General features: G+C 44.7%; 1 protein-coding gene across 3 annotated transcripts in view; it reads right to left on the bottom strand.

Annotated features, from left to right (window-relative positions):
• HS6ST2 (heparan sulfate 6-O-sulfotransferase 2) overlaps nt 1-20,940 on the bottom strand; it is a 285,172-nt gene that overhangs the window by 43,088 nt on the left and 221,144 nt on the right. For 2 of the 3 annotated variants that reach the window (XM_032428224.1, XM_032428225.1), the window contains one exon: nt 2,195-2,281. The exons of the other annotated variant lie outside the window; for it this stretch is intronic. In XM_032428224.1, coding sequence (XP_032284115.1) covers nt 2,195-2,281 — 87 coding nt within the window. The remainder of the gene's footprint in view (nt 1-2,194; nt 2,282-20,940) is intronic. 3 annotated transcript variants of the gene reach the window in all.

The following is a 20,940-nucleotide window of genomic DNA, read 5'->3' as shown; positions in this document are numbered from 1 at the left end:
TGCCTGTTGTGACGGTGCATCATGGGAAAAGCTCATTGTGACAGAGCATCATGGGAAAAGCTCCAAGGTGCAGAAATCTACCTCCCCACACCGCCCCCCGCCCCATACTCCCAAACCAAGGAGGTACATAGAGAATAACTACGCTCTCCGAATTACAACGAATGGCCTAATAGCGATACATGGATGTAGAAAGTGTGGAAAAGGCCCCCAAACAGTCTCACCATATTGAGACTGTTCTCTACTGCTCCTGTTAACACAGACAGCCTGAGATGGGAGAAAATGTGCAGAGAAATCATTTTTAAAACCTCCTGAAAGCTGATGGCACCTAAGTCGGATCAAGGGACCCGACACACATATCCACGAAGAGGATATTGGAGAACTTTTAAGTTCTCATTAATAATCAACAAAAATAACGAAGAATTACAAGGAACTACCTCAATCCGTGAGTCAGGTACACGGCCAATAAAAGGCACCTAGCTCAGAAAGTGCAAAGAGGGAGGCCCTCATGGTGGCAGAAGCTTGGGATGTGTCCAAATACAGCAAGTGTGCTAGAAGATCACATTTATCTACTTAAGAATGTATTTATGCGGGCCTCCTGCTGTTCACAACCTGGGTATGGTATCAGGTATGTATTCTCTGTGTCATCTGAACTCAAATTCGACCAACGCTCCCTTTGTGGCTCACGCTGAGATTCTTCACTCAAAAGGTAAGAGACTAGGTCCCCGCAAAGCCAAAAGAAACCAAACAGTGCCCCTTTCAAAGTGTAAGAGCAATCACAAGCATCCATCGCAATACATCAGGGTCTAAGAAACGGAGACTGTGCCCGGCGGTTGTCAAGGAGACAGGTGCGTACAAGGGGCCCAGACTTGGCCTGCCATTTCTGCAAGCATGGTGCTAAAAGCGATTCTCCAATGTCCTATCTGCTCACTGAGAGTGCACGCTGACGATGAATCTGGAAACGTTCATCTGCTTGGGACTGTGGGCATCAATTACCTTCCTTCATAATTTATACAGCATTTTGATTGTGGTGTGTGGTGATAAATAACTGAAATGAGTTATAAGTGCTTGGAGATTTGGTCTTATGTCTTCGCCACTGCTTTTTATATTCTCCAAGATAACCCACATTCAACTTTATATGCAAACCTGAAATGGTATTCAGGAGGAGAAGAAAAGGAAAAAAAAAAAAAAAAAGGCAGCCAGTAGATCTTTCACTTTGGGAACTGAATATAAGATCATATTCAAAGTGCAGCATTTATGGTCCAACACTGAATACATAAAATATATGACCATTACAAATTCAATTTTCATTGCAAAGCCATGTTCTTGTAGTGACATATCGTATTGCTAGATTAGAGCTTTTAGCATGATGAAGGCATCTTTCATCTTCTCCTAGATGCAGGCTGGGTACTCCTTCTGGGCTGTATGTCTACCTGTCACAATGCCCTACACCCCTGAGAGACGTAGCCTACAGAGAACCAAGTCATTCTCCAAAGGGCTGCAGCCACTTTGGAGGGGAAGCACCTAATCGGAGGTATGTCCTCTGCATGGGACTACATTATTTCAGCCATGCTCTGCTGAATCCAATTGGCTGGATCAGCCAATACTGTTTTCTGGAATTAACCCAAAGAGGTCAATCTAACATCACAAATACTCAGCCAGTACAAATTTTGGCAATACCACAAAGACAGTTGCATGTAGGACATGGTACATGCTGGTTACTAGGAAAAGAATATACATACCACATAAATCAGTGATATGGTTACAGTGGAAATGTACTTAAACCAGGACATTCATGGAATGGCTTTCCAGGTTTTTCCAACTCAATCTTAAACCTTAACATATGGGTCAAAACAGATTTTCATGGATTTTGCAACTCATATAATGATGAATCAGTGCTGCTGCTTCTTTCTTTAATTTTTGAAACACATAGTCCAAATCTTGCATTGCTTTAACTCCTTGACCTTCACACTTAGCCTGACTTTCCCGTCCCTCTCCTCCCACATTTTTCGTCCTTCATATACCCAATATTCTTGACACATGCTTCACTCATTTACATTTCTCAGTGACTGCCCAGTGCGAGGCACATGGAAGGCATTCCACAAATCTTTGTTGAATGAGTATGAATGAATGACAAAATGAGGACAGCACAAGGCTTGGTAACTATGTTAAATGCACAGGGACACTTTTCACTTACTTCCCACTCTTAGATGCATTCCGGGCCTTTGTGGATGATGGAGAGTTGGCTCCTGGATTAATGTTTGGAGAACCCCATCTATCCTTACTATACCCACAGAAAGAATAGAAAAAAATATATACAACAATGACCACAGAGACAAAAAGCAATTAGTCATTTCATTTAAATACTTTCAAGCTCGGTCTCTCTCTTTCTCCTGTCAAAATAGAGCAATGATCTTATCCAGTGGTGAGCCCTTCAAAGGTAAAGAGAGTGGGAACCACTGGTCAAGTTCAAAGAAAGCTATCCTTTTGGCATTCAAAGCTTGAGCTGGTGGATTCCATTAATGATAACACCATAACCCAGGCCCCAAGGGAGGCTCCAGTAGAAAAAAAAAAGTGTAAAAATAACTAGTCTTTAACATAAAATCCTTTCTTTTCAGTCTCTGGAGTGTCTGTATTACAAGTTCAGTTCTGAAGCTGCTGACTTTTAGTGAAGTATGTGGATGCCAAATGACTTCTAAAAGTCTTTGGGAGATACTATCAGATGAATTAATAATTTTCGCTCATAATGTTAACATGGGAAGGCCGTGAATTCAGATATTCTTTCAGGAAAAGCACCACCTGCTTCATGAGTAATTGAATTTAAATCTCCACCTTCAATAACTCCACAGCTTATGTCAAACCTTGGAAACAATTACGAAATAAATCACTAGGAAGGTCTGCTTAATCTCATCAGGTTAATAAACGCAGACAAATTAATCACTTGAAGGTAAACAAAAAGGAATAATTGATTGGAGTCTTCTTGATTACTTTATTCTATTTTCTTTATCAAACTATTTTTACCATTATCTTCAATTCAGCTGCTCTGCCTTGAAATTATTACTTTACTTCATCTTCAGATTTCCATGGAAACCAATTCAAAGCCTTTCTTTCCACTTGATGATGTGTGGAATTATTTATCCCGATTTCATCAGAAAGATTTTTTTTTTTTTTTGTTAGTCAGATCTACGTCAGCATAACCTTTTTTGAAAAGTGAAGGTAAAAAGAAAAATGCATATGTTGGCTTTCAGTGACGATAATAGAGCCTTCCAAAGGCACAGAATATTGTCTCAGAGAATGTCAAAGAGCTTTCCAGATACTTACGAATCTTTTTAGTCCCTCAGAAATAAGTACCTGCAAGTCACTGTATTTATGTGTGGGGTGGCATGGGGGTCACAAAAGATGGTCTGCCCTGCACTCATCAGCTTTAAATGGCGACACGGATGTGACTGGAACAAGAAAGAATCATAGGGGATCGGCAAGGTAACGCAGAAGGGTGTGGGCACGGACGAGGGCTAACCAGACAGATAGCAAAAGCCCCAGCAGTTCTTTGGAGTGGGAGACACGAAGGTAAGCTCCCATCCTTCTGCTGGAGGGGGCAGACCTTCTAGAAAGAGTGAGCACACGTTCCATTCTGGGGGAGATATCAGAAGCTTGCCAAGACAGAGTGCTGTGATTCCCGCAGAGTTGCAGGGACCATTTCATTGTGCTGCTCGTGGATTCACCAGACTGTGGCTACATTCTGAGTGGGGTCTGTGGACTCCATTACGCCCCGGCCTATCTATCTATTATGACTTTCCAGCAAAAGAACTCCTTAGCCACACCTGGGACCATACCAGCTGCCTTCCTCATCCAGAGCCAAGCTCAGAAACTAAGAGATAATAACCAATGGGGCAAGAGACTGTAACTCAGAAGAATTCAAAATGGCCTCCTCCAGCAGGTTGGGGCAGTCCGATGCAAAGGACACAATATGCTATGGGTAGCAGAATTCAAGCCGGGCTCAATTTCCTCACCTCCACATCCTGGTCCCTGGCCACCGTGCCTTCCTCCACCTCGCCCCTCACTCAGACAGGAGGGAGTGGGGAACTTCAGGGGAAGCATTCTGAAACAAGGGCTCTTTTGATCTTGCAAGTTACCGGCTCGGACTAAGTGGTCATTTAAAGCTCCCTGAGTCACTAAGTTCAGGCATCCGCGTCCTCTTCAATGCAAGAACACCCATTCTCACTGCTCAATTCCCATGCCTGTGCCTTGGGCACAGGAGTCCTTTATCATCTGCATGACAAGTGACTCCATCTAAACTCCATGCAGGGCGCGGCAGGACGTCAGGGAAAGCCAGGAGCCGACAGCTTTCTTATTGTTAACTGCTGTTCTAGGTGGGGGGGTGGTCTGCGAGCAGTAGTCCTTTAAAAGATGGGAATACGGACCCCTCTGACCGCCTGCCAAATCCTGGACATGGAGATGTGCAGGGAACAAAAACAAAAACTTTCTCAGAGAAAAATCACATACGGAAAGTATGGCACCATGACCGGGAGTGAAAGTAATCAGAATGTAATCAGAAAGAACTCAGAATGTTTCTTCTGGACAAATGGCTGATCCATTGGCAGTGATAAAGTGTATCCGAGAGTGGTGCAGGGACCAAGCACAGTTTTGTGGCAGGCTTGGATCCCAGGAGTTTCATCTTGTAGATCCATCAAGGACTCTTGTATCAAAAGGCTTGGTGGACACTGAGGGAAAAGAGTCACCAGTCCGCCCCAAAGTCCCAGGCTCAGTAGCTAAGTCTGAACAAGATGCTCTAATTCTGAAACCTCGAGACTGCAGGACCCTGAGTTTTCCAGAAGTGTCCTGTGAGCCAGAAAGAGAAAATCCTGCAGCCACTGGAACATCCAGCGATCTCAGGGGCGTACAGGAATAAGCCCTATCTGCTTGGGGTATACGGATGATAATGTGGGGCATATGAGATGGGAGGGGAGCTGCGTTGACTCCGAGCTGGTTTCCAACCCACACATCCGAAACAGACCTACTCCTGTTGTCATTATTTTGTCTCTAGACCGCTTGTCAGATCTCTTTACTCTGAATCATCTCTTCGGGTTGCGATCTTAAGGGCTGTGGCCTGAAATCCCTGAGAGTACGAATCCGGGCTTCCTCCACTCCTCCCGAGGAGTTATCCTCCACCGAGAAGATTCTTTCCTCCCTCCTCCCACCCAGCCTCATCAAAGGCCTATGAAAACTCTTCCAGGTGAGCTCCTGATAGGGAAAGTTAATGAGTGCCAGCACACCTGTCCGCCTGGCCGGCTGTCCGTCTCCATCCATCAAGGAAGCCATTTTCCACAGCCTCCACAAATAATGTCTCCAACACCAGAAACTTGGGGAAAAATCTGTAATATTACGCACATTGTATTCAGGTGGGAAAACTCTGACTAACCCAACTCTCCAGCATTTTCAAAGTGTTTCTGATTGAATAATTTGATGCTGAAACAGCATCCAGTGTACTTAAACCCAAGATGGCAATCAGATCCACTCCAATCTGGATTTTTCTCTTAGATCAGAGAGGTCCTTGAGGGAGGAGAACCTAGCAGTTTCAAACACACTCAACTCACTTTCTTGATGGGCAGCATACAGAAACTTCTGCATTTCCTATAGTACTTCGTGGGCTCTTTTTAGAATTAATTCATCTCAGACCCATGAAAATGAGTCACGCCGCTCTAACCACAACAGCAGTGAAATTAAAAAACTTAATTGTCAGGGTCTTAGGAAATTGAATTTCAGGAGCGTCGGGCTGTCATACTGACTGCCTACGTATCTTTTATTTGGCGCTGAGCATATGGTGCTTGTAGTGTTGTTTATATTTCATTGTTTATCTAGCTCTTCAGAGGGCACTCAGAAAGTATTTGTTAAACAAACAAATGGAAAGCGCTGCCTCTGGGCTCAGTAGAAAGGAGTGCCGTGATCGATTATCAATGTCTGGCACTGGTGGGAGAGAAGAGATACTGACACACACGTCACACATTTTCCATTCCTAGAGAACAATGGCCTGGGCGGACTGTATTCTAGTTGGATTCTGGTCTGGTTAGAATTGGCTTGATGGTTGATCATCACGTGGATCACAAGGACAGGTGAGCTTGGAAAGGGTTCTCCTGCAAGTTTGCCTGAGTAGTTGGCTAGTGTCTACTGCATTTGTACAGCTCTTCATCTTTTCCAGTGTGTGTTCTCGGAAGTGGTAACTGAGATGAAACCCAAGCTATCTTTAAGGGGTTACTTCAAATCTATCCGGGGAAATGGTAGCTAACTGCTCCCTAGGGATGACTCCAGGCTCCTTGAAGCTCACATGATGAGGAAATGCACTTAAAATATATGGATTCTAACCAGGGATAGAAGCTCGTCTGATCTGCTTCCCCAACAGGTGCTTGAGCTCCCTGTATAACATATCCACCAAGTGGTTGTCTTTTGAAGGGCTTTGAAATCATGATCGCTTCCCCATCATGATTGCTTCCCTATGCAAACCGGCTTTCCTATTTTCTAAGAGGCTCACATTTCTGAAGTATTTTTGCTCTTGTTCTGTTACTGAGCAAGACATCTCTTCAAATATTGATTTCCTTTAATTAGAGCTGATGAGGCTTCTATATTTCATTTTTCTATCTTGCTAGGTTATGTCCTGAGTGCTTTTCTTTCTTTGCTCCAAACCTTTTTCATTTTCTTTTTTTTTTTTTTTTTTTTTTTAAAGATTTTATTTATTTATTTGAGAGAGAGAGAATGAGACAGAGAGAGCACATGAGAGGGGGGAGGGTCAGAGGGAGAAGCAGACTCCCTGCCGAGCAGGGAGCCCGATGCGGGACTCGATCCCGGGACTCCAGGATCATGACCTGAGCCGAAGGCAGTCGCTTAACCAACTGAGCCACCCAGGCGCCCAAACCTTTTTCATTTTCTTCCACCCAAAATGTCTCAATTACTGTTCAGACCCCTTGAAGGGTCCCATTCCTATTATCTATATTTCTGTGAATCATCAAGCAAAGAAAGTTCAGTTCGCTAACCTGTGTTTTCAGTTAGCTTCCTTCCCTAGCTTTTCTTTGCTTAACTGCGGATAATGACAGGTTTTCAGGGACGAGAACAGCTCATCTGTATTGCTAGGAAGTGCAGTGTTAACTGTGATCTCTCCAGAGCAACCTCATCCACAGAGCAGAGGGAATTAAACTGATCGGGTAAACCATTCACACATACGCTCACAATTACTTTGTAATTGCAGAGCTCTTGGAAAAGGCAGCCGGGACGCTCACATTATTTTGCCCTCTCCCCTTGCATTAACTTTTCACTCTTACAACTCCCCACAGGGAGATCGGGGCCTGGAGCAATATGCTTATTGATTATTGTTGCTGTTTTGTTCTCTTCACCTCTTGGCACACGCTGTTCCTGTCCAGGGAAGCCAGTCACAACCCTGAATGCCTCGCTGGGATCAAGAAAGAACATGAATCGGTTCCTAAATTATATTATTTTCTCATTTAAATTGGCTATTCACTTATATCTTTCCCAAGAGCTTGGACCTGGGTTACAGACCATTGGAGGTCACTGGAACTGTGTCTTAAGAGCGGTCGCATTCACATCTAGCTCTGGTACTGTGAGGTTTGGGGTGATGGAGCCCTGAAATATAATAGGAGCCTGGACCAGAACAGTAGTTATGGGAGAAGGAAGAAGGAAACCAGGCAGGGCATGGCAAAAAAAAAAAAAAAAATACAGAACCTGGAGACTGACTACATCTGGAGAATGAGAATAAAGTCTACACGAAAGCTGCTGAGGTCTGGAAGTTGAATGGCTAGGAAAACAAAGGTGCCAGTGAAAGAGACAGATTGGCTGGGAGGGAATCTGGATGAGAGAAGATGATGGGTTCGGTTTGGAGCATACTGAGTTGGGGTGTTGATGGATAATGTCCAGCAGGTGATTAGAGAGATGGCACTGCAGCTTAAGGAGAAAGACAGAGTCAGATTTATAGTCATTGCTCCAAAGTGGTAGTCAAAGCTATGAGGCTAGGGAGCAAGGCCTGATGGGACAGTGCCCCATCGTGGTTAATAAGAGGATGTTTTGGGGGGCCTGCTGGGGGACGGTCTATGCCATCATCTGCTTACATCCACCCTAGTTGATGGGGATTTACAAGTGTGTTACAAAGTCTTGTATCCCAGGGGTCCAAACAAAAGAGCCCGAGCCAGTTGACTTAGTTATGTAGAGTTCAATGCTAAGCTTAACGTGGGAAAATGCAGACCTTGTCCCTTGTGTGGGCCAGTGACTTTCCTCATCCCATGACCATAGCTTGGCTTCTCCCCATCCTTCTAGCCCAGCCAGACGGCTTACAGATGATAAGGTGAGCTGGGCGCCAAGAGGTGAGGTGGGTGACAATCGCTGTCAACACATTCCCATAACAAAAACAGCTCACAAAGTACGGTCCATGCTGGTGGCAATGAGCAAAACTGAGCTTGAAACCTTGGTTTCAGGGCATCTGGGTGGCTCAGTTGGTTAAGCGTCTGCCTTCGGCTCAGGTCATGACCTCAGGGTCCTGAGATCGAGCCCGGCGTCAGACTTCCTGCTCAGTGGGGAGCCTGCTTCTCCCTCTGCCTCTGCCGCTCTCCCTGCTCATGTGTGCTCTCCCCCACTACCCCTGCTCATAAATAAATAAAATATTTAAAAAAAAAGAGAAACCTTGGTTTCACTTGCAGCTCACATCTTTTCCTTTTGGCTCCCCTTTACCGAGGACTAACCAAACGTCAGGGACTGGACCTCCGATAATGCTAAAATCTATTCCTATTTTTTGCCACGACTCCCTTTCCCGTGCTCAGTCTCTGCACTGTGCCTCACTAACTGGCACCCTCACCCACCCTCTCTTAGCATCCGGGTGGTACAAGGATGTCCCAGCTAGGAACATCACCACAGCTTGGTATAGGAGTGGCCTGTCTGGGAGCAAATCAAGGGCTTTGCCCTTGAAGAGCCAAGGTATCCCAGGCTTCGTAAGTTGAGTTCATGAGGGCAATATTTAGGGGCTCTGACCATTACCTTTCCCAAACTGAGGCAAGCTGTCGCCTTTAGCTCTGGGTCTGTAACCCACCCACCGAATCACTTAACTTCTCTGGATCTCAGTTCCCTTGTCTGCCAGTCCCACTTCTTAAATCCCATGGTTTTGAAAATTATAAAATGCTACACAATCTATTTACTCAAAACCCATTTACTGTGTCTGTGTTTTCTGTGTGCCCTTCATCGTGCTGGGCCTTGGGGAGACAATGATGCCTGTGACAAGGTCCCTGCCCTCAAGGAGCCCAAAGGCTAGTGGAGGAGGGGAGCATGTTAACAGGTACGTGACACAATGTACCCGCTCAGATGAAGCAAGTGTGAAAAAGTGCTAGGGAAACAAATCACAGAGGAAAACTGCCAATGTTTGGGAGAATCGGGGAAGAAAAAGCTGAGTTACCACTAGGAAAATTATGATTTTCAGCGTGTGTTTAAAACACATACCTACGCAAAACAGAGTGAAATTATGCCTATCCTTACTTTGAAACACCTCCCAACAGTGGCCTGTAGACTGCATCACAACAGAATCACCTGGAGAACTTGTAAAACGTCGATGGCTGCGCCCCAGCCCCAGAGTTCCTGATTCAGCAGGTCTAGGCTAGAGGCTGAGAACTTACACTTCTAACAAGTTTCCAGGTGACGGGGAGGCTGCTGGTATATAGGGCTCACTTTGGGACCCACTGCCTCACAAGAAGCATGAGACAGTCCCACTTAGTTGCCACTAAGTGAAAGATAACAGTCGGCCGTATCCATTGTCCCTGCTTTCCAGACAACACAATTAGAATCTGCTCGAATGAAGTGCCCCCCAGTCTACTGCTCCTTAGTCAGGAAAGCAGAGGACGCAAAAGGGCTGCAGACATCCACCTCTGGAGAAGCTCCCCCTTCCTGAGGAAGTGGCAATTACTCCACAGAGTGGAGCCCGATAGCAGGTGAGACAAAAATTGGATCTGACAGCATTAATTGAGCTTGAGGTTCTATTTACTGAAAATGATCTGGCATAATTAAAAATTCACAACTGGAGCCTACTTGGTGAACATTATACATTAGGGAGTCCCCAGAGTAGGCCAGAAAAGTCTCAGTGAACTTTTTAGGAAAAGCCGGAGGCCAACTGCTGTGGCAAGAATTCATACACAGAGAAAAAAAAAGGAAAGTCGGTGAGCTCATTTATTTGGAAGTGAGATTCTGTCTTTCTACTGCAGAATGATATGAACCAAGGGCGTTGGCGAGGGAAGGGCCGATCATTTAATCATTTCCTTTTCTCTCGTGAATAATCACTTTGTTTTCACTTCCTGCTAAGTCTGTTCTTACAGATTTTCAAGAATGTCCACTCTGCCTGCACATGATATGTTAAATTCTTTGAGGAGACAAGCAAATTGTATTCATATCTGTTCATGAAGGTTCCTGTAACATCTGTCATATAGAAGGTTATCAATAAAGAGGCATCTGGACAGCTCAGTTGGTTAAGCATCCGACTCTTGATTTCAGCTCAGGTCATAATCTTAGGGTTGTGAGATCGAGCCCCGCATCAGGCTCCATGCTGAGCGTGGAGCCTGCTTGGGATTCTCTCTCTCTCCCTCTCCTCTGCTCCTTCCCCCCCTCACACACTCTCTCTCTCTCTCTCAAAAAATATTAAAAAAAAAAAGGTTATCAATACCCATTGACCAACCACCATCCTGGTAAATCTGACTTCTAACATATGTTTGTTGAACTGAACTGACTGACTAACAGACACGTGGCTTTGGTTTTTTGTTCAAATTTCTGTATGCCTAGAAACATGGCGGTGGTAACTGCCATTTCTGAGCTCCAGTGCCCACAGATATGAAACTCCAGCAGGGTAAAAGCAGTGGGAATCATCAACTTGGGAGAATGGCATTGCCAAACTAACGGAGGGCAACTCTGAAGTTGTGCAAAGAGCATGGGTGCTGGAATCAGGCAGAGCCGGGTCGTCTTCTGTCTCTGTAATAGCTGGAGGATCTGGGACAAGTTGGGTCATTGGGCCAGTGATGGTCCTGCCCAACCAAGGCCTCAGATCTAAACTCTAAGTCAGAGCTTTGGGACACCAATTCTCTAGCTACATGTTGGTGTCCAAAGGCAGGAGCATTCACAGATATTCTTGTTGCTGAACTGGGCATCATAAGTGCTTTCTAAGGGAGTGAATATATTCAAGATTTAAAAGTGTGGCTGTCTCCTTAGCAGGTAGAAGGACCATGGCAACAATGGTGCTGCTCATGCTTTCTGGGCTAGTGCAGAAAGAAAAGTTCTCTCAACTGTGCTCCAATGTGTCTCTTAATAGTACCAAGCCTGTAAACCGAAGGTTCTTACACTTTTCATTTATATTTAGAGGTACAGTTAAAAACTTGAGAATATTTTCATTTTTAAACTGCTCAAATATCACTCATTTAGATATTTGTTTGAGTGCATGCTATTTCTAAATAGGATCTCCTTTTCAAACATTATCCATTCTATGATGTGTAGAGACCATTAAGTTTCTTTCTTTTTTTTTTTTTAAGATTTTGTATATTTATTTGTCAAAGAGAAGGAGAGAGAGAGAGCACAAGCAGGGAGAGTGGCAGGCAGAGCAGGCAGAGAGAGAAGCAGGCTTCCCACTGAGTAGGGAGCCCGATGCGGGGCTCGATCCCAGGACCCTGGGATCATGACCTGAGCCAAAGGCAGACGCTCAACTGACTGAGCCACCCAGGTGCCCTGAGACCATTAAGTTTCTTTTCTGAATAAAACCTAACAGTCAGCTTCTCTCTGTTGTGTTAAGATTTGGAAAACTGAGCATGATTTTACAGGGTATGTTTGTGGAAGATTAAAATTCTGACAATTCAGGGAAACAAAAACATATCTTGTTTGTATATCACCCACTAATCACTGTTAAATGCTAGGCCTTGTATCATGTATACCCATATCCTTTTCTCAGTGAATATGAGCTTTTAGTAACAGTCCAGTCTAACCCAAGACACGTAGCTGAGGCTCTTTGTTGAATGTACTCCACCCAGTCAAGGGAAAGCCTCGTAGAAATAGGGAGTTAGAAGAGCACCTCAAGACAGCAAAGAAAGGTCCTGAGAAAGGAAGGGATGACTCCAAGGGAAGTATCCAAGGCTGCAACACAAAGTTAATGAGAGAACTTGGCTAGCACCTAGCAAACAGGGCCAGAGCCCCCACAGAGTCCAGAACAAGAAAGAAAGGCTTGGGGCCAAAGATGAAGTCACACGAATGAGTTGTGGCTCCATTTGCCAAAATAAATAGTACAAGAAAAGTGGACAGCCTTTTTGTGTGTAGGGAGAGTATGAAAGACATGACAGGTTCGTTTTGGGTTCTGTTGAGTTTTGTGTGCTGTTGAGACCTCAAGGCTATGACTTTGGTTGACAGTTGGATATATGGATGCAGAGCTTAGCTGGATAGCAGCTAAGCATCTCCACTGAAGAATGGTCTCCAGAGATCTGGGAATCTTCAGAATATTAGTGGTGGTTGAATACCTTAGAGGAGAAGAGATTACACAGGGAGAGTGTGTAGAATGAGAAGAGCAGAGCCTGGGAAGAAGATTAAGGACAAGCTAGAGTGGAGAAAGTGGGCTCATGCAAGCCAAAGAAGAAACTGGATCTAGAGCCATGAGTGTTACAATCATAAGAGACCCATTTACTGATTATAAGACATTTGTGTGTCTTTTTTTAAAGATTTTATTTATTTATTTGAAAGAGAGACAGACAGAGATAGCGAGAAGAGAGCATGAGTGGAGAGGAGAGGGAGAAGCAGGCTTCCGCTGAGCAGGGAGCCCGACGTGGGGCTCGATCCCAGAACCCTGGGATCATGACCTGATCCATAATTACAGGCTTTAGACGTATTTTTTTTTTCAGTCTGGCCTTATTTATTGCAACAAAGATCAACAAAATAAGAAATCGTTTTAGCGCCTAAACTAGATAAAGCAACTGTACTCAAGTTTATGCAAATATATCTCCCAAAGAAACAATTCGTTGTAATCTCCCAAAGAAACAATTAGTCTGCTTTTCATTATTGCTCCTGTTGTTTACTTCCTCTATTACATACAAAATCAGAAATGGGACTTACTGTTCTCCTCTTAGCTTCAAAACTTCAAGAAAACCTTGGCTCTGTAATCATCAGAATTTGGGTCAGCCATATGCCAAACCCACTTGTTTTGCACTTGGGAAAGCCGAGGCTTCCTGAGAGTCATGCTCTCATCTCTGCCACCTCTTTGTCAGATAGGCTCCGTGCTTTGAATTAACCGCCCTCTGGTTCTCCCCAGCCACTAACTATCAACTTCCTATTTGACAAATTCTTTAAACCTGTATGAACTGAGTGTCCGTACATTGCTCTTCAGCAAACACTGAAACCACAGTGTGAGGTCTCACTGTTTGGGAGTACTTCTTGACTTAGGGGAAATGGAGAAATGGTTGAGGGACATAAAGAAGAAGGCAGACTCTCCCTGTAGGATCTGCTCCCGGCCACTGTGAAAGCCTAAATGAAGGAAAGAATAAAGTCCTTGTGGAAAATGTCCTCATCAGTGGCTGGGAGCAGAGCCTGTGGGAAGAGCCTGCCCTCTTCCTTATGTCCCTCAACCTTTGGGAGAAAATGGCCACCTTCACTGTTATTTACACTGTCTATGAAGGGAGGCCATGAATGTTAAACCATATTAAGCCACTTCCAGATCCCTCTCAGTGGGGGATATATGGGTCAGGACACCCCATTGATGAGGTGTAAAGAATGACTCTATGTGAGATAGATAACTTAAGCTGCAAAGGGCTAGAACCTTCACTGAGGCTCAAGAACGTCAGTTAATCATCATGCCCATGGGAAGAAGACCAGTTCTTCAGATTGCATCCGGAAAGGGAGGGTCCTGGAAGTGGCACAGAAGATTCCAACCAGGGAAAGCAGAGTTGACAAAGGGAAAGAAGACAGCATTTACTTCACAGAAACCTAGCATTTAGAGGAGAGGCACCCAGCTAGCTGCCTAAAAGGGATATGAACAAATCATTTGTGGGTTAGGGAAAAAAGAAATGTTGAAAAACTTTTTAAAAAACTGTTCAGTGTTTCACTTGGGATTCTTAGAATTATGGATTTTGTGACCCCATCTACTCTATGCTAATTATGTTTTCCTTCTTTTGTTTTCTGCGTGTTTTATGAAATTTACCTTTGACATTCTTAGCTTGTCTAGGGCTCTGGAACATTAAAGTTCCAGAAACTAAAGAGGGAGAGGAAACCCCGGACGGAGAGTGTGACCCTCTTACTCTCAAAAAGTTCTGTCATTGTTGTTTTCTTTGAATTTCTCTTAGGAGCTTTGGCTCTACTCATCCCTTGCAGGCCTGGGTGGGAGTTTTATTTAAAGTAAGGGGACATGTCCTTTACTGCCTGCTTGCCAGGATGTCAGAACTCAGCCAGGCCTTGTCGAGGCACATTGTCCAACTGCCCATGGTTCTAGAGAAAGGTCACCCATGGCTTATGCCCTACCATGGACTGCAGGGAGCCAATTGCTTGCAGGCCTGGGCCCTGACCCACCCAGTTCTGGCTTCTGGGCACAGTACAGAGTCTTTGTTTTCTGGAAAACGCCTCCTCTGGGACAGGCTGTCCCTTTCAAAAAATGAGCAGACAGAGCAGAGTCAAGTTTTCATTCTGTCAAGTGACGGCCATAAACTGAAAGTCAAGTAAGGCACCAACTAAAACAATCCTAGCATCGGTAATCGCCATAGGTCAGCTGTCCCCATGCTGGAAGGTTCTGGTTTAAGTGGAAATTTCCTTCTTGCAGTTTTATACCAACTGGCTCCAGAGATAAGGAAGAAAACAAACAAACAAACCAGCAACAGGCAGGTGCATGCTGCTCTGTGCATCCCCCCGTTTTCTGATATTTGGAGGCATATAGAAATGATGATTACAGATTTATATAGGGGGAAAAGCATCCCATCTAGTGTGAGAAGGGAGGCTGTGACTAACAGAAACAGAATTAATTCCAGGGAGCACAAAGTCAGAGCCAGGAGCATGGGCCACGGAGAACACGGGCTGGTGTTCGACCATCACAGATGAGTCCACAGCAGTATTTCTTGTAATTGATGACCCACCACTACCCCAAATTCAAGGTAGCTTGTCCTAAAGGACACCTATAATATGACCCTGGGGGAAAAAACCAGGATCAATAAAAAATACTTCAAAAAGAGGAGACTCATTCTCAAAATCTTGGACAGCGGGGTTCCCAAAATTGAGTGTTAGCGTTCTCTCTGAGTTTCCTAGCAACCAAGGCCAGAAGGGGAACATGCTGGGTAAATAACCTTCTCAACGTGTGATAAAAAGGAAGGTATCATTTTGTCCGGAGAGTCAAACTTATTCCTGGTGCCGAGTCCAACACAGATTTTCCTGGAAATCCAGAAGCATTTTCCACAGGACGGTGTCTTATATGGACTTTTTAGAAAAGTCAGGTTGAATGGAGCGTAATTTCCATACTGTCAAGTTCACCCACGTTTAGCAGCTGAGGATACCACGTTAGAAGGGAAGCCAGTGACGGCAACCTGCAGCAGCTAAGTTAGGTGCAGCTTTCCTGGGGATCTAAGCTGATACTAGAGAAAAGCGTGGAAAACCTAGAGGCATGCATTTGGACGTGGGCCTTAGACCAATGGTTCTCCAGACCACCCGCTCACTGGGCAGCCGGAAGGACTGCTCCCGTTGAGCTGTCCTGTGTGAGTGGGCTTGGGGGGCTTTCCATGACTTTCCTTCCCTAGCCCCGCTCATCTGCTTGGATCTTTCCCCCATATCAGCAGTTGTATCTGCTGTTGACATTCTTTTGGGAACTATGGAGACTTGGCCAAAGGCTGCAGAGAAGCACTTCTCCTGATTTCCCTGGGGCCTCTTTCTAATTGTTTGTTCAGGATTCCTGGGGCATTGCTCTCTTGTCAAGCTCAATCACCAGTGATGGTTATCACCGTCTGCTCCTTCTGTGGGCAATTCTCCCTCTACGCCTCCTGTCAGTTCCTCAGGGCAGGGCACTGGCTCATCACCTGAACTGCAAATCCAATGATTTGATGCTCTTTGCAGGCTCGGAGGCCACTTTTTTTCTTTCCTGCCCATAGGTTACCAAGGAAGAGGGGAAGAAAATAGATATCTTTCCCCAGCGGCATATTCACTTGTAATCAAAGAAGACATTAAAAAAAGGCACCAGGGTGAACAAGAAGGCTCCCTCTTCTAAGACCTTGACAAATTAAACCCTACATTAATTAATTCTTTAGTTCTTTAATTGTTCCTGGATTAAACGTACTGGGGTGATTTTTCATTCCAGCCCAGGTTGTCACAAGCTCAATAATTCACTTAGAGAATTCTGACATCACATATTTGGCCCTGCTTGTCTATGGAGTCAAAAGGAGTAACTCATTACCAAGTAAGAGGTATCGGTTAGATTTTCGTAAAATTACACTCATGAAAGATGGTAACTCCATCCAGACTGTTGGAAAGAGAACCAGGATCAGAGTTACCTGGCAAATGAGAAGTCAGTGTAGACGGTGTGACAAAGTCTTAGAAACAGATCTTTAGCAAGTGTCAGACGTAGTGACCGACGCAGCAACATGGAAAGCTCGACTATGTTGAAGAAATGAGCCCCATTTTCCCATATGTTCGTTCTGCTGTGTTTGTTAAAAAACAAATCTGTTCCTTTCATGTATTCACTACAGCGTTCTGGCATCATTCTCCTTTTGATTAGAAATGATACAGAAGGAAATAGATTCATATGTCACTGCTTTCAAAGGTCCATTAAACATCATGTTATTTAAAAGCACATTAACTATCTTAACTGGCGCCAGACACCAACCAGGGCAGTGCGGGAGTTTGAAGACGAACACAGAGTTTTAGGATGCCAAATGAGAATGTAAATCACAAGTCTCACTAATTAAAACTTTGGCCCTTGGATTGCTCCTGGATTAAGTTCACCGGAGTGATTTTTCATCCCGGCCTGGGTTGACACAGGCCCAATAATTCACTTGCTTGGCTCTGCTTGTCTACGGAGTCAGGAGAAGCATCTCATTAGGGAGTGAGGGGTATTAATTAGGCTTTTGTAAATAGTGGCCGCGAATGATGCTAGCTCCTGGTTTCATCCAGGTTGTTGAGAGGAGCGCCACATGGAGAGTTGGAGAACTGGGGTTCTTGTGCCGAGCCATCACACCGGCAGGCACCTCCACTAACTCGTATGCCTCGATTCCCGTAAGTGAAAAGTGGGGTAACTACAAGGCAGTCCTGCTACCTGACTTCACGGAATAATGACGGCGAGAAATGGGAAATGACAGATTGTGAGAATTCAATTATTTTATAATTAATCTGTAATGATGATTCTGATCTTCTACTCAACATAGCAGTCTAGGCCTTAATGTCCAAGTTCAGAGCTCTAACCTACTAGTGACTCAACAACGAGCCACTGACCACCGGCTCGGGGCAAAGCTCTAGGTGATACAAAAGTATCTGTCACGTGCTCCCTACTCTCAAAGAAATTACTGAGTTGTCATATGGAATTCTAGGACACTCAAATGAGCCCTCTTCCTTACCCCTGGCAGCTCAGTCACGGTACGTTTAGGAGCAATAAAGGACTCCTTAATTCACAAAAAGCTGGCTCTCTGCATCCCTTATATGCCAATACAAGTGGTCCGTTGTACCCACCATATTGGAGGTTCTCCCTTCTCTTCCAGTCTTGGGCTTCTTTGCCCTGCCACCTGGATGCTCTCTCTCCACCCGTCCTCTCTCCTTGCGCGTCATCTGGAATAGGAGTTGAGGACAGGTCTCTTGGGGGCACTCAGCACTAGGGGATGGGAGGAGAGGGTGCCATGAGCCCCTGGACTTACTGCTTTCTCCCGAGAAGAAGCAGGATGATGCAAAGGGAGAGCCAGGGAGCCAGGGCTCATTTGGATGTAGAAGTTCCACTATGTTAAAGCAAGCCTCATTCCCTCATATTGTTGCTTGGTTTAATGAAGGCCTTTGCTGGATAAACAATCGTACCTAGAGGCAGCATGAACATTCCCGGCCCATGAAGGACACTATTCTGTTGGGGGAGGCAGGAATCGATGTAGTGTGATGGCTGAGGGATCAATACTTCTCAGAATGAATTTCATCCTAAGTGACACTCCTTGGGGATAAGGAACAGCCGACTGGAAATCATTCAAGGTTATCAACTGAACAATGGTACCTAGAGTATGCAGGCGAAACATTTGGAACTTAAACTGGGTGGTCACACAAAGCACCGCGACGAAAGCTGCATTGTGTGTAATGTGCCCAAACGAAGACACCCGCTGGCCTTCCCGCTAATCCTCACGCAAGTCTCTAGTCTAGCAGCCAGACCATCAGCAGATGGCTCTGTTTGGATTTTAGACAAGCCTCCCGAAACACAAATTCAAGCTGGCTCTGATGACTTTAGCGGAGCCTAAGAAGCAAAGGATGGGGAGGGGAAAACTTTCTCCCTGACTTCACGAGAACCCAAAGCAAGAGAGCCATAGAAACCTGAGCAAAATGGCCAGATCTCCAGAACACAATGTGATCGGAAACGTAAGGTCATAATTGTATGAAACTACAGACTACAACTCTAAGAAGTGAACGGGGAAATGCTAAGGTACGATCCTCATTAAAGAAATCTCGTTTCAAGGGACAGTGGAGGGAAAGCGAAGCTGAAAGGCCTCTGACCCTCTTAGCTGTGAGAAGACATCATTTTCTCTTAGATCTAAGCCTGCAGCGAATACAGGTGCTCAGGAAAGAGGCAGAAAGCCGAAAACTGCCTTCACTGTGCAGGCTTCAATGACAGCTAGTCAATGCAAAATATGTCTTTAAACTGCATGAGAAATGATGCGTAGGTCGAATGTCCCAATGTGAAAAATGTGCCTTCCTGACCTTCCAGGGCTGATCCTCAGCCTTTTCATTTATCTCCTGAGCCTCTGTTTCAAGCCAGGATCAGCCCCGCTCCATCCTCAGTGATGGGATCCAGAACAAAGCTCTAGGTGAGTATTTAAATTCCTGCTTGAATGCCATTATTCCAAAACGCGCTTGGAAAGCCCGGCTCTGTATGGCATTTTGGTGAAAGATGCCACAACGAGTAGGTGAGGCATTGGCCAGAAATTGGTACAAGCAAATAACGGCCCGTCCCCACAATCTGCCCAATAGCAAAGCTGTTGTTATAAAGGCATTAGAATCTACAGCTTTCCTTTTTTTTTAAGACTCAAATTGCTGACATAACCATTCAGGCTTGAGCTTCAGCTAATCAATACAAAATGTGTCCTCAAACAGCCTGCAGACCCCAAATTGCCTGCTGCTGGTTATATGAAGCAGGTCATTACAAAGGGCAAATGAAAAAATGTCCTGTTAATCTCATTTGGAATTATCAGGAAACTTAATATTACATTTTAGAAAATTTAAACATCTGATGTACCTCCACAACATATAATTTCTCGTTTGATTGTAAGCCTAAGATTCCATTTTTCTAATTTGACTCTAAAATATGGTGATTAAGAGTGCAAGTCACTGAATTAAGTCATATTGAACCAGAATATCCCAGTGTCTGAACTCCCTTCTGGTTAAGAGCTGGGGACCAGAAGCAGTTATTTAACCCTTTCAGACCATGAAGCTACTTCCATTTAAAGGAGGAGGTGGGGGCGCCTGGGTGGCTCAGTCGGTTAAGTAGCTGCCTCTTGATTTCAGCTCAGGTCATGATCTCACAGTCCTGGGATCGAGCCCCACATCAGGCTCCACGTTCAGCGGGGGAGTCTGCTTGAGGATTCTCTCTCTCCCTTTCCCACTGCCCCTCCTCCCTCCCTCTCTCTCTCAAATAAATAAATAAGTCTTAAAAAAATATAAAGCAGGAGGTGACTCTTCTTACATAAAGGGCCAGACAGTAAGCATTTTCGATTCGCAGACTCTGCCATTGAAGCACCAAACCAGCCACAGGCAACATGTACATAAATGCGCGGCCGAGTTCCAATGAAACTTCCTTTACAGACATTGAAATTTGAATTTCACGTAATTCTGAAGCGTCACAAAATATTGTTTGTAATTTTTTTCAGCCATTTGAAATAAAAACCATTCTTAGCTCACAGGCCATGCAAAAACATGCAATGAACTGGATTTGTCCCAGGGGCTGTAATTTGCTGACTCCTGATGTAAAATCCCAAATCAGCAAGTTCCCGAGAAATGGAAAGAGTCTTCAGTTTCCCAAGACACTAACTTCCAAACAGCGAGCGCTGAGAGATTCAGGTGCTTTATTGTTCAGATATCAGCTGTTTACCCGAGTGAATGCATGAGTCGGGAAAAAAGAGACACAACTTTTGTTAGTTCCAATCTCCAACAAAGGTTCCTCCTCTGCCTCTTCTCCCTTTTTCACCCTCTCACCTTCACCTTCTCTTTTTTCAAGGTTTTATTTATTTATTTATTTATTTATTTATTTATTTGAGAGAGAGAGAGTGTGCACGCATGTGTGCGCACAGGGGAAGGGGGCTGAGGGAGAGGGAGAGAGAATCCTCAAGTGGACTCCGTGCTGAGCGCAGAGCCCGACACGGGGCTCAATCGCATGACCCCAAGATCATGGCCTGAGCTAAAATCAAGAGTCGGACGCTTAACTGACTGAGCCACTCAGGTGCCCCTGTATTTCTTTCTTCCATTTTGCTCAGTGACCACAGTTTCTTCTCATGTTGTTCTGAGAGTTTAAGAGAAGTATCTGGAAATCTTTTAGCAGCATTTATTCCTGACCTAGAATCTTCCACTGCCTTGTTTCCTAGAATGACTCCCTATACCTTCAGTCCATTCCAATCCTGAGGTAATTTGGTCTCACACACAGACTATTTTATTTTATTTATTTATTTTTAAGATTTTATTTATTTATTTGACAGAGAGAGACACAGCGAGAGAGGGAACACAAGCGCGGGGGGGGGGGGGGGG

This window comes from Phoca vitulina, unplaced genomic scaffold (genome assembly GCF_004348235.1).
Source record: "Phoca vitulina isolate PV1807 unplaced genomic scaffold, GSC_HSeal_1.0 scaffold39, whole genome shotgun sequence".
NCBI lineage: Eukaryota > Metazoa > Chordata > Mammalia > Carnivora > Phocidae > Phoca > Phoca vitulina.
Note: the sequence above shows the minus strand (reverse complement) of the source record. Positions and strands in the feature narration are given on the sequence as shown.